The following is a 13,829-nucleotide window of genomic DNA, read 5'->3' as shown; positions in this document are numbered from 1 at the left end:
TGAAGCTCTAAAAAGGAGACAGGACACCATAAAGGATACAGACTAGTGTGGGAAGAGAAGCAGGTGCATATGGATTGGAATCCACTTTTCTCCTATTACCCAGTAAAATGTACTACAAACAACCTACTATATTATATTTCTATAATAAACCAATTTTCCAACCCCAGAATCATGTAGTTACCTGGAAAAGTTGAAAAAATAAAGCTTGAAATGGTCTATGAATCTTCTTCTTCTCCGTCTTCAGCTGCTTCTCCCTCTGCTTCCTCCTCCTCTGCTTCCTCCTCCTCTGCTTCCTCCTCCTCTGCTTCCCCTTCTGCTCCCTCCTCGGCTATTTCTTCCGTCTTATATTAAAAAAATTACATTATCACTGACACGTGTTAGGGTCTAAATTTACAGTGAGAAAAGGAATGTAAAATCTCTGACTAGAACTGAGGGTCTCTCACACACACACAGACACACATATGCACAAACACACATGCACATACACACACTCACACGGATGCACACACACGCAAAGACACAGAAACATCATCCTTTTAGAGACACTTCAATGTGCAATGCTGCTCTAGAGCACCACATTCATTCTAACGGGCTTCATGATTTCTCTTAAGCACACAGTTTTCACTCATATTAACAGACCATTGGGAGCTCTGGTAGCATAGTGGCTAAGACACTTGCCTGCTAACCAGACGGCTGGCGGTTCAAACCCACCAGCCACTCCTCGGAAGGAAGGTTGGGCAATCCTACTTCCGTAGTGATACTGCCTCGGAAACCCAAGGAGGGGTCGCTATGAGTCGGGGCCGACTCGACGGCACATAACAACAACAACAACAACAACAGACCATTCTCATCAAATTACCTTCAAAAATTCAGAAGACAGTTATTAGCAGCATAAAATACAAAAAGAATCTTAGCAAATAGAATTTTTTTCAGATGGATGAGACTTTTAAATGGGCAAGCTGTCTACATTTTGATATAACAAGTTAATTTCTTCAAGCCAAAATTATCAGAAACCTATCCTATATACAAGGAGCTCTGGTAGCATAGTGGCTAAGGCACTTGACTGCTAACCAGAAGGCTGGCAGTTCAAACCCAGCCACTCCTCAGAAGGAAGATGGGGCAATCTACTTCCGTAGTGATACTGCCTTGGAAACCCAAGGAGGGTCGCTATAAGTCGGGTGCGACTTGATGGCACATAACAACAACAACAATCCTATATACAAAACCTGAAATTATTTCCAAATTAATGGTTTGTCTTCTTTTTGTGTAGAAAAAGGAATTGTCAAATTCCTTTGCCTAGCAAAAGCCAAACTAGGGAAATAATTATTAGAAAGAAGTAACTTTTAGATAATGAAAATTTATGGTATAGAATAAGGTAGAAATAATTTTGAGATTTGATAAATTAACTTTAAAAAATAATAAGGCAGCTCTATATTTACTTCTCCCTCCCAAATATAGAGGTATTACATGAAAAAAATAAAATAGACTACACAAAAGAGGTTTGAGAAATATGGGGGGGGGAGGTGTGAGTATGTATATGTAGCTAGTGGTTATCTCTGAGTAATGAGCTTATAAGATACTTTTATTTTCTTCTCTTATATATATTTTCTAAATATTCTATTTTAAAAAAACCCACTGCCTTCAAGTTAACTCTTAGTGACCCTGTAAGACAGAGTAAAATTGCCCCATTGGGTTTCCAAGGGCATAAAACTTTACAGAAGCAGACTACCTCATCTTTCTGCAGAGTAGCTGGTGGGTTCAAACCATCAACCTTTTGGTTAGCAACTCAATGTTTTGACCACTGCACCACCAGATCTCCTAAATATTCTACAAAGACCACAAATTATTTTGTAATTTCAAAAATTAACAAGAGTTTCTTGCTAGCATTTGGGACTTTTTAATGTTGATGAACTTCCACGGAAACACTTTTGGTAAATTATTCTCCTTACCCTTGAGTTTTCTAGTTTAATTTAATTCTCTGACCAGCATTTTTAAGTGATTAATCCAAAAATGTTCAATACCAATATTTTCACAACTCCTGATTACAATGGAAGTAACTGAGATTTAGGTAACATAAGAGGATGAAACAAGAGTGAGGAGAGTCTGAGGATGTTGTTGCTTTGGATCTGCCCTTAGAATTCACTAACATTCTCTGAACTGATTCATCTAAACATTGAAATGATTATGTCTGAGTTAGTGTTTGAATTAAAAAAAAAAAAAAAAAAAAGTCTCCAAATCCAGCTAATAAAACCCAGGCTCAATAAGCAAGCAGCTGACTAAGAATGTCAAGTCTGTGTCTATTTTGTATTGTATCACCAATACAAAAATAACATGACAACCTCTCGGTGCTAAATTGATGAAAATTGTCATAAAGCTCCATATAATGAAACCTCCTCTAGTGCCTAATAGGAAGCAAAACAAATTTTCACAACGAAAGAGAAAGATTATTCTTTAAAGCTTTTGAAAAAAAGACTAGGAGAATCAGAATGTCTCCAAAAAGTAGGAGAATAGAAAGAATGAGGGTTCACATCTGCATCTGGAAACTAAGAGTAATAGCTTCCTCAGTATTGGAAGGCTTTTCCTCCCTGTCATTTCTCAATACTCATTTCCATCACCAACAGAAAAAAAAAAAAAAGGCTTTTTTTATTTGTTTAAAAAAAAATCACAAACTCCTATTATAAAATAAGTTGCTCTCTTTGAAATTACATGGACTTTTTATTACTAGTTCCAAAACAGCAGAAGCTCTTAGAACTGATCTTCAGTTGCGGCACATCAGGTTAACTAGAACCTATGTTCTAGCCCAGTGGTTCTCAAACTTAATCAAGCATCACAATCATATATGGATCTTGTTAAAAACACAGAGTGCTGGGCTCCACTCCCACTGTTTCTAATTCAGTAGATCTGGGGTAGGACCTGAGAATGTGCATTTCTAGAGGTTCCCAGCTGGTGAAATGAGTTCTTTTATGTGGCTTTTTGCCTCGATCTTTGGAAAAATAGCTTGAGAGATTTTTTTCCCCCTAAACCCTGAGGAGTTACCTTTGCCCTAGTTCTTTGGAGATGTAACTCCTGAGGGGGCTCCCACATTGTTTTCTACCCCAGAGAATATGTTACTGGGGAGTTCCCAGGTTAACTGACATTTCTGGGATAAACTGTAAACAACTGGATAGTTTGCTAATTTTTTCTGGCCCTGGGCTACAGTCTGCCTTGTGATTGGTCTATTTTATATACTTTGAAGGGACTGGTCAATTTACTATTCAGATAGTAGATTGAAAATTGGTCAGTGTATGGTCCTGCTGAAAGGGCTGTGCCTTGAAATTGACAAGGAGTTTGACACACACACACACACACACACACAGAGAGAGAGAGAGAGAGAGAAAAGAGAGAAAGAGAGAGAGAGAGAGAGGTTTTCAGAGGTAAGGAGAGAAGATACAGAGGAGTCAAGGAACCTCCTAAAAGAAATACAAGTCAAGGGCTGTAACATTGAATATGGCTAGAGGCCTGGAAGAGAAGAGCAGCAGAGCCAGTCCTGGAAGTGGCCATAAGGCAGAACCAGCAGTGATGGCAAAAAGCTGCTGCTAGGAGAGAAGCAGCTGAGCAAGCTGCTACACTCTTAGCTGGGCCAGTTAGCAGCTGAATGGCCAATGGGAGGGCGGCCAAAGGCAGAAAGGCTACAAGCATCACAGAGAGACCACATGCACAGCCAAGAGAAGGGCCTGCCTGTTTGTATGGCCAATAGACAGGCCTATTTGCTTGCATGGCTGAGAGGAACTGAGAGAGCTGTCCTGCACTGAAGGGAGGGATGTGCTTTCCACTTTGGGAGAGACTTCCAGATCTTGCCTACATGATTCCTGATCCTGATTCCAAGCTATTGCCTGTTACCTCCTTAATAAAGCATTTAACTGGAAGTTTAGTCTGCGAGTTATGTGTGGCCATTGCAATGAATTATTGAACCCAGCAAGGAAGTAGAGAGTATTGTGGGAGTGGGGGTGGGGGTGGGGTGGAAGGCTGGTGGAAATGGTGAGAAGTTGAAAAGTGGAGACACATCTGACCTCCACCTCCTAGGAACTTGATTCTCATCCCTGTGCTGATCCTAATTCTTATCCCTCATGCATTATCTGATTCCTTGCCCTACATTATACCAGGCAAGGCTGATGCTTCTGGCTCCAGGGACCTAACTTTGAGAACTACTACTCTAGTCTATAGGAGCTCTGGTGACATAGTGCCTAAGGCATTTGACTGCTAACCAGAAGGCTGGTGGTTTAAACCCACCAGCCACTCCTCAGAATGAAGACTGGGCAATCTACTCCCATAGAGATACTACCTCAGAAACCCAAGAAGGGGTCGCTATGAGTGGGTTTCAACTCAACAGCACTCATTTTGGGGTTTTTTGTTTTTGTTTTTGTTTACTCTGGTCTATATTCTTTCTCTTAAATCATACTGACTGTTATCCAGAGCAGAGGAAGAACTCATGACTAGTGGATTTGGTACCACCACTAACTGAGGTCTTCATATTTATTCCCACACTCTCAGATGTAAGTTATAATCTTATTTTAATTACATAATTCAAATAAACATTATGGAAATCAATGAAATATGAGAGGGAAAAGAATATTGTTAGTTCCCTATGCCCAAAACCCACTGCCCTCTAGTCAGATCTGACTCACAGAGACCCCTCCTTGGGTTTCTGAGGCAGTATCACTACGGAAGTAGAGTGCCCAACCTTCCTTCCAAGGAATGGCTGGTAGGTTTGTACCACCAGCCTTCTGGTTAGCAGTCAAATGCCTTAGGCACTACGCCACCAGAGCTACCAGTTTCCTATGCAAACTTATTAAAATGCTTACATGTAAGTCATGTAAGTTACCTTAAGAATTTGTCATCAGATTAGGTGTTGTTGTTTGTTGTTATTTGCCGTCAAGTCAGCCCCGACTCATAGCGACCCCTCCTTGGGTTTCCGAGGCAGTATCACCACGGAAGTAGGATTGCCCAACCTTCCAATTAGGTGTAGAAAGGGAGAATTCAAAGAAATCCAGATAGATTACACATCTACATTGCTTTGGAAGTGTTTTAAAATTTCTGCTCTATTTTAAAGAAACCAAAACTGAAATTTCTAGACTGGAAAATGTGTAGGTCTGTTAGAAAGACAATAGGTAATTTTAATCAATAAACCCTTATTTAAGGAAAGGTCTTAGTCTCACATCAAAATATCGGCAATAAATATACGTTACGCATTTCAAGTTAAAATAAATGTTTAAATGCTATGTTTTTGTGATGTACCACTTTAATTGACTTCTATTATTTCTGAGAATGATGGTTATTATTTAAACATCTACCACTACTACTGCCATCGAGTCAATTCAGACTCATAGTAACCCGTTAGGGCAGAGCAGAATTGCCCCATAGCGTTTTCAAGGCTACAAGTCTTTACTGAAGCAGACTGCCTTATTTTTCTTCCATAGAACAGCTGCTGGGTTAGAACCTCCTACCTTTTGGTTAGCAGCTAAATGCTTTAACCACTATGCTACAAGAGCTCCTTTTTTAAACACAGATTCTATAAATAAACGTTCATCAGCCAAATGATAATTTAAGTTATACGTTACAGAGAATGTGTTTCTTTAAATTTTCTCCACAATAGTTTTTAATACTGTTTTCTAATTTTTCTTTTGTTTTTCTTTTTACTTATCTTCTATCCTCTGTATCCCTAATTCTTAAGTACTTTTTTATTTTGTATAATTCTTAATCTTTTATCTTTGTGACACTTTATTCTCATACATTAATTCTTCTTATCCCACTTTTATTCCTTTTTTAAAAAAAAAATCTTTACCCTGTTGAATTTGTTTCCCCTTCAATCCTGGCTTCCTGCAAAGTTTCTCACCACAGCTGTATCAGACAACCTGAGAGCACACCAGGCCCAGCCCCTTGAGGTTATTCCTACTGCCCTGAGTCTATTCTAACTCACAGCAACCCCCATTGGGTTTCCAAGGTGGTAAATCTTTATGAAAGTAGATTGCCCCATTTTCCTTCTGTGGAGCAGCTGGGTGGGTTTGAACTGCCATCCTTCTAGTTAGCAGTCCAATGCCTTAAGCACTGCACCAGCAGAGCTCCTTTGAGGTTATTGCTTATTAGGTAAAGGAAGCGGCTTCCACATGATTCAGAAACACCACAGTTAATTCCAATGAATACCAGCCAATGAGAATCACTGTTCTAATACAATCTCACATTGGGGAGACAGGTTACAAATTCTTCCTAAATCAATAATGTTCTCCCTGGAGAGATCTCCACCAGAAATCCTGGCCCCAGGTAGTTTCCTAATGTCTTATCTTCTAGACTCTTGATGATGAGGTAATCCTCATGGTATCCAAGACTCACACCATTAAGCACTGTGCAAGCTGCATAAACTGGGTGCTATTCAATGGGGTGCAGAAGGAAGGAGGGAGAAGGAATCATTCCTTAATGACTTGCCCTGGCTGGACTTCAATGAGAAGCCACTGAAGACAATTTTCCCATAGGAGGTTCACAAAAGGGCTCATAGCCAAGCCCTATTTCTCTATCCATCCCCCTGTGATAAATCTTAGTTTGTATTATTTCCCTTCTTAGCAGGTTAAAAAAGAACTCTGCCCCGAGTGGGTTCTGTCAGCTCCCTTATTTAACGAAGAACAAGGAAAGCATGGCAAAAGCAGCCATGCAATTCTTAGGCTTAAAAGATGTTTTTGTTAAGCTGATTAAGCACAACTGCTAAAATATGCTACCGTACCTCTTTTGATGCTGTCTCTCCATCTTCTTCCTTAAGTCCATAAATAGAAATTAAAGAAATAATATAAATTCAAATGAGTTTTAAGTTTAATCTAAAAAATTAAGCAAACTACAATAAAATACATGTTGAGCAAAGTGAAAGACACACTAATTTATCCATAAAATATATAAGTAGCAAAGGTGATAACTGAAGGAATCCTACTTATTTCATACATTATATTTCAAACCCTTGGAATACTATGAAATTAAAGGCATTTTTCCATCACTCATACTCCTGAGAAAATGTAATTAACATACTGAAAATCTACAGAGCTATTGAATAAAATTCAGACCATATACACAAACAAGTAAAATATTTGAGCAAAAATATGTTCTCTGTGCCTTTGTACATTTCTAAGTGTGCCTTTACTTTACCTTCAAATCAATTAATAAAAGTAAGTCAGAAATTTCTATCAGAACAAAACATTAACACGTTTGAACCATGTGGTGGTTAAACAGTGATTTATAGCTAAAGAAAGAACCTTGTAAGCTAAGAACGGGTGAGGTCGCCAAAGACTCAAATTCAAGCCACCAGAATTTCTATTTCCCCTGGATCTAGGAAACAGAACCAGCTACATCTCCTAGAAATGTTTTTGTTCTTAGACACTGTAGAGTTGATTCCAATGCATAGCGACCCCATGTGTTACAGAGTAGAACTGTCCCATAGAATTTTCTAGGCTGTAATCTTTGCAGAAGTAAATTGCTACATCTTTCTCCTGTGAGGGAGTTCTGGTGGCATAGTGCCTAAGGCATTTGACTGCTAACCAGAAGGCTGGCGGTTTAAACCCCCAGCTACTCCTCAGAAGGAAGGTTGGGCAATCTACTTCCGTAGAGATACTGCTTTAGAAACCCAAGGAGGGGTTGCCAGCAGTGAGTTTTGTTTTTGTTTTTTTTCCCCCTCCTGCAAAGCTGCTAGGTGGATTCTAACCACCAATCTCCCAGACAGCAGCCCACACTTAACCACTGTGCCACCAGGACTCCTTCCTAGAAATGTATGTTCTTTCAAATCTACAAGTTGCCATCAAGTTGATTCCAATTCATGGCAATCCTATGTGCATGAGGGTAGAACTATGCTTGTAGGGTTTTCAGTAGCTGATTTTTCAGAAGCAGATTGCCAGGACTTTCTTCTGAGGTGACTCTGGGTGGACTCAAACCTTCAACCTGTCAGTTAGCACCCACATTTGTTAGCTGTTTGCACACTCAGGGACTCCTCTTTCAACTCTAAGAAGGAAATGAGAGCTTTTACCACCCCTTCTCAGAATAGCCCTGTGATGAACCTCTTTCTGGCCAGAGTACTACAATAGCTTTAATTAAGCTATGTGGGTCTTGAGAAAAAGAGCATGAGTGTTAGGGCTTGCAGCTGAGGAGACTGAAGTAGGGGGAGGAGGTGCGTTTCCAGAACTTGCTTGCACACAGAGGCTGAGTCAAGGTTTGCTGAGGCTTTTGTGGATTACCTGGGCACTCTGCCCTGGGCAATGGCCTCTGCAGTCAAGACTGGTCATTGTGAGAGGCATAATTGTGTCCAACCAGAGGCAGACCAGAGGCCCTGACTCAGAGCAAGGAAGGGATCAGTGCTCAACAGCCATAGTGGACAGGAGAAGGAGCAATGTCACAGTAAAGCCATTGTGAGCTAATGGTTACTACAAGACCTAGGGAGGAAGGGTCTCCAAAATACTTCGCTGACATATAACGGATATAACATGGTTTAGAGAAATAAAGAAGGTGACAGTCCTTGCACATACATCTTTGGAACCAAATCTATATCCATCATAGAGTGTTGGTTAAAAAAGGAAGCATGGAGATCACTGTTGTTTAAACTCAATGGGCTAGGAGGAGCTAAAAATAAGAATTCCACGAAATCTCAAGATGGTTTTACAACAAAGCCAGAATTTTAATTTATCTAAGACTTTAATTTATCTGAAGAACCTACAAGGATGAATCTAAGAAAAAGAAAAACTAAACCAGTGGACTTGGACTCATAGCGACACATGTGTGTCAGAGTAGAACTGTGCTCCACAGGGTTTTCAAAGGCTAATTTTTCAGAAGTGGATCACCAGGCCCTCCTTCTGAGATGTCTTTGGGGGATGTTAACTGCCATCTTTTCAGTTAGTAGATGAGTGCTTAACATTTTGTGCTACCCACAGACTCCCTAGTAGAGGTCAAGTGCTTTGAAAATCAATGTTAAAAAAGTAAAGCATAGTGATCTAATTTGCCTTTCTGTTTATTACAAATAAGCCCGTCTAAACTGGGGGAGCACTGTGGGGAAATGTGATTGTAAGTTACAGGCTGATGCTCTCTTATTACAACCCTTAAAAACAAACCCAAACACCGTAAAAAGCAGACCAGTAGGGTTTTTAAGCCCCAAATGCAAGCATTCCAAACACCAGATGGCTTTTGTGTACTTCTTAAATTTTAATCTATTTTCACATACATTCAACTCCAAAGCTAGTCATGCTGCTAGGTCCTTTTTAATTTGCTGACAAATCATGGGTTTTTTTCTTATTTAATTTAAGTCAGTCAAACAGCATGGGTCACTTGTCAAACAGGAAAAGTCAGGATCTGTCAATAGGTAGAATAAATACTTTTAGAGACTTGAAAAAATAATTTGATAATGCAATTTTAATCATATATTTATCTAAAATGAAAACATCTCTTCCTTATAGTCATGTCTTCATTATAGTCCCTACAAAAAAAATGAAAATGATTTTATTTTTCATTCCTATCAGGATTCATAGAATCATAATTTATTTTGGGGAAAAAAAAGCCCATTGACCTCAAGTCAGATCCGACTCATAGCAACCCCTCTTTGGGTTTCCAAGGCAGTACCACTATGGAAGTAAATTGCTCAACCTTCCTTCAGAGGAGTAGCTGGTGGGTTTGAACCGTCAGCCTTCTGGTTAGCAGTCAAATGTCTTAGGCTCTACACCACCAGAGCTCCCTTATTTTGGAAGGGCTCACAATTTAAAAAAAAATAATAACCAATAACAAAGAAAGCTTCCAAGATGGACAACTCATTGTTTTATTGAAACAATTCAGCCCAGTGGCTCACAATTAAAAATAAAATAACAAAGAAAGCTCCCAAGATGGGCAACTCATTGTTTTATTGAAACAATTCAGCCCAGTGGCTGAGAGATACTGAAGCAAACCCTGCTCTTGTTGTAGGAAACAGGATCTGATTAAAAGACACTGGTTTCCTTTTGGGCTTATGGTAGAAAGGGATTGGGGGTTTAATACATATATTTTGTTTGTTTGTTTGTTTGTTTTATCATTGTCTCTATATCTTAAAAGAAGCTAATTAAATTTCAAAGTATTAAATTAAGCAATAAGACTGCAAGAGTGCATTAGGCAATGCATGCAAAGTTCAAATTATAACTCAGATTTTTACATTACAAAATAATACAATTGTCACTCTATTTAATTTAAAAAGTATTATTTCTGAATTACACAGGCTGCCATGAGATTCTATCTATCTTCCAGGTCAAAACTGATGATTTTGCCTTTCTTCAAAAAAAAAAAAAAAAAAAATCATAGCGTCTTAAATTATCAATGTATTGAAATAGCAATCTTCAAATATGAGGGAATTTATTGCCCTAGCCCCTCCCAAAATGTAATTCCTTAAGGTAAAGATAAATGGATGCCCACTCACTCCCTGTCTTCCATGGTGTATTTGTCCATCTTGGACTCCTTCCTAGTCACATTACACCTGGCTGCCCACCCATTTCCTGGAATCAATAAATATACAAAAAGTAAACATCTAGGTTTGTAAAAGTCTTTGCTATGACTGGCCCTTTTGAAATCCCTCAGCCAGGGTCTGCCCTTGCTTGGCTTACCAGGCATATTTTCACAATTCCTTGAATAAAAGGACCACCTGATTTCCCTATTATCTCAGCTTGGTGCTTCTGAAGCCAAAGTGCACCTATGACGTTAATGAGTCAAAGATGGCCTCTGTGTATCACCTCCAAGTTGTTTATTTCTCTATAGCAAGCTGAGGTCCACTAGTCCAAAAGAAAAAAGGCCACTGGTACCAAATTCAAACTCATACATATACAATTGTTTTAAAAATAGTCCAAATAAACAGATTTTTTTTTGTCAGCACCTGCTTGCTTTATGTACCTCTTAAAACTGTACCCAACATCTGCTAGCCCTAGATAAGATAGAAACTGGTCATTATAAGGACATCAGCTGAATGTGCCCTCCAGAGTTCTCTTACCCAGAGACTCCCCACTTGCTGCAGGAGGACATCTCCCAGATGCACATAACAGCCCCTCACCCTTCTCCTCTTTCACAGTTTTTTCATGCCCTGTTCCCTGTCTGGTGGCTCCTGTGCAGCTGCTGCTTGTGTCTGGAAGAGCCTACTGCATGCAGTTGTCAAGGCATCCTCAGCCCCAACAAATAGCTTGTTGTACAACACTGCTATCTCATTTCATACCTTTTTCTTGGTCAACCCAAAATTCCCTTAAGGGAATCACTGTACTACCACCCCCACAACCCCTATCCTGTTGCTCCTTCACTGGAATCCCTTTAGAATTAGATCATATGCCTTAGATTAGCTTGGATCTGCTGTTCCTCGGACTAAATTTGAATTGAATATCAGTTTCCCACTTCATGGTCCCCATTTTATCCCCAACTACATGTTGGTTTCCTACAAATACACTCCTCCCCCTTAGCTCTGTCTCCCTAACAGACAGTGATCTTGGGTGGGTGGTCATTGGGAATATGTCATAACTCATGACCAAGAAATAAGTTCTGTTACATCCACTCATTTGTTTTATAAAGAACGTGAACTGATAATCAAAACAATAGCAAATTTTCAAAGCCTTCTCTGGTTTGTACTCTCCAAGTCTGGGTCTGGTTTCTATCCTCTGGCTTCCTTTGAGCACTGAATAAACCTCTATCACAGAAGTTAACACATTCAATGAAAATTACTTTTTTCCAGGTCTGCCTCACCGGCTAAGCCTCAACCTTTTACTCTCTTGTTGCTTAGTAAAGAATTTAACCTTACCCAAAGAGAGGTCTAAGGAGCTCTGGTGGTGCAGTGATTAAGGCATGTAGCTTCTAATCAAAAGGCCAGTGTTTCAAACTCACCAGCTGTTCCATGGGAGAAATATGAGGCAGTTTGCTTCCATAAAGATTTACAGGCTTAGAAACCCTACAGGGCAATTTCTACTCTGTTGGATAGGGTCATTATGAGTCAGAAATCAACTGGATGGCAGTAGGAAAGAGAGGTCTGGCCTTTGCCCTCACCTCCTGGGAGGTGATCTCTAGGAAGACCTTCTTTATTTGCCTGGGTGCTTTGGTGCCTTGGCCACCAGACAATCTAAAACTGTGAGTTATGAATGGGGCTCTGTATCCAGTCTATTTTCAGAGGGACTGGAATGGAGTCCCAATAAAAACTACAGACACCAAAGTTTAGGCATGCTTCATGGTTGACAACATTCTGTGTATGTTGTCACATATCATCATTGGGCAAGTAACACTGTCCTGATACCACCAAGAAAGGACACCTCTCCACATGTTTGGTACCTTCCTGGACCCTGCACCTCTTTCCATGGCTGATTTTAATCTATATCCTTTCTCTGTGAAGTCCCTGGATGAGGCAAACAGTGAATGTACTTGGCTGCTAACGAAAAGGTTGGAGGTTCCAGTCTACCCGGAGGTGCCTTGGGAGAAATGCCTGGTGACCTACTTCTGAAAAAACAGCTACTGAAGACCCTATGCAGCACAATTCTCCTCTGACACACATGGAATTGCCATAATTTGGAGTCGACATCGACTCAAAGATAACTGGTTACTGGTTCTCTGTTACAAATCATAACCATGAGTACAAAGATGTTCAATAAGTTCTATGAGTCCTTCTAGCAAATTATCAAACCTGATGGTAGTTTTGCAGCTGGTGTCAGAAGTGAGGACAGTCTTGTTTGGTCTGTTCCCTCTAACTTTGCACTGATTTACTGGTGTGTGCCAAGAATCTAGCATAGTTCCTGGCACTTGGTAGAAGTTCAGTAAATGTTTGCTGAACAGAAATAAAATATAATGAAATTATAGTAAAAAAAAGCACTCACATTCTTTTCTTCATTGTCTTCTTTTTGCACCTCATTTTCTCCACCTTCTTCAGCCTTTTCTGTTTCCTGGTCATAAAGGAAACCCAACAGTATCACTCATCTTAGATAAACTATAGAAAAACCAGACCACGCATGCTGTGATTCTCCTATTGAGGTACATAGTATATAAATAAAACAAACACAGAACTCATATTGTTAATTAACTACTAGAGCATAAGATCATTGAACCTATAAATTTCTGATTGGATTTATTAGTGTAAGTCAATAGATATGATTGATATGCACGGTAGATTAAGCAACTCCCTGAATGAGGAATTGCAATTCATCCACTTAGGGGTTATGAAAAGAACTCCAACAAGTTCAGTATTTATACAGAGTTTGTTTTCTGCTGATTATATGGAAAGAGGCTTTGAAGTTTTTAGAGACTAAAAAAATGGTAGATAAATTATTTCTATTCATGGATGATATGATATTATATATAGAAAATGACACACAGTCCACAAGAAAATTTCTAGGGCTAATAGAGGAATTTAGCAAAGTTGGGTATGAGGTCACCAAAAAATCAGTTGGATCTCTATACACCAGCAATGAGAAATTTGAAAGGGAAATTAGGGGAATATTTCCATTTACAATAGCATGAAAGTGAATAAAATACATAGGAATAAATCTAACCAGGGATGTAAAGGACTTATACAATGAAAAATATAAAACGCTGCCAAAAGAGATTAAAGAAGACTTAAATAAATGGAAAGATCTTCCATGTTCCTGATAGTAAGACTTAATATTGTTAAGATGTTAATAGTATCCAAAGCAATCTGTAGATTCAACGCAATCTCGATCAAATCCCAAAAGCTTTCCTTACAGAAACAGCAAAAACACTGCTTGGTCACAGCCAGCTACCCAGAGGGACTGAGTAGTTGAACCTGCAGGCTTGGGACCATAGTTGCAGGGGACATCAAGCTCAATTGGCATAACATA

At 39.4% G+C, this 13,829-nt stretch overlaps 1 protein-coding gene across 1 annotated transcript in view; it reads right to left on the bottom strand.

Moving 5' to 3' along the window:
* Positions 1-215: 215 nt before the first annotated feature.
* LOC103200969 (SH3 domain-binding glutamic acid-rich protein) overlaps positions 216-13,829 on the bottom strand; it is a 96,038-nt gene continuing 82,424 nt past the window's right edge. The window contains exons 5-6 of the mRNA XM_007945563.2: positions 12,852-12,917; positions 216-341 (exon numbers count right to left, since the gene is read on the bottom strand). Coding sequence (XP_007943754.2) covers positions 216-341; positions 12,852-12,917 — 192 coding nt within the window. The remainder of the gene's footprint in view (positions 342-12,851; positions 12,918-13,829) is intronic.

This window comes from Orycteropus afer, unplaced genomic scaffold (genome assembly GCF_000298275.1).
Source record: "Orycteropus afer afer isolate SDZICR_OR568_19922 unplaced genomic scaffold, OryAfe1.0 scaffold00137, whole genome shotgun sequence".
NCBI lineage: Eukaryota > Metazoa > Chordata > Mammalia > Tubulidentata > Orycteropodidae > Orycteropus > Orycteropus afer.
The sequence above is the reverse complement of the archived record's forward strand: the minus strand, read 5'-3'. Positions and strand labels throughout refer to the sequence as shown.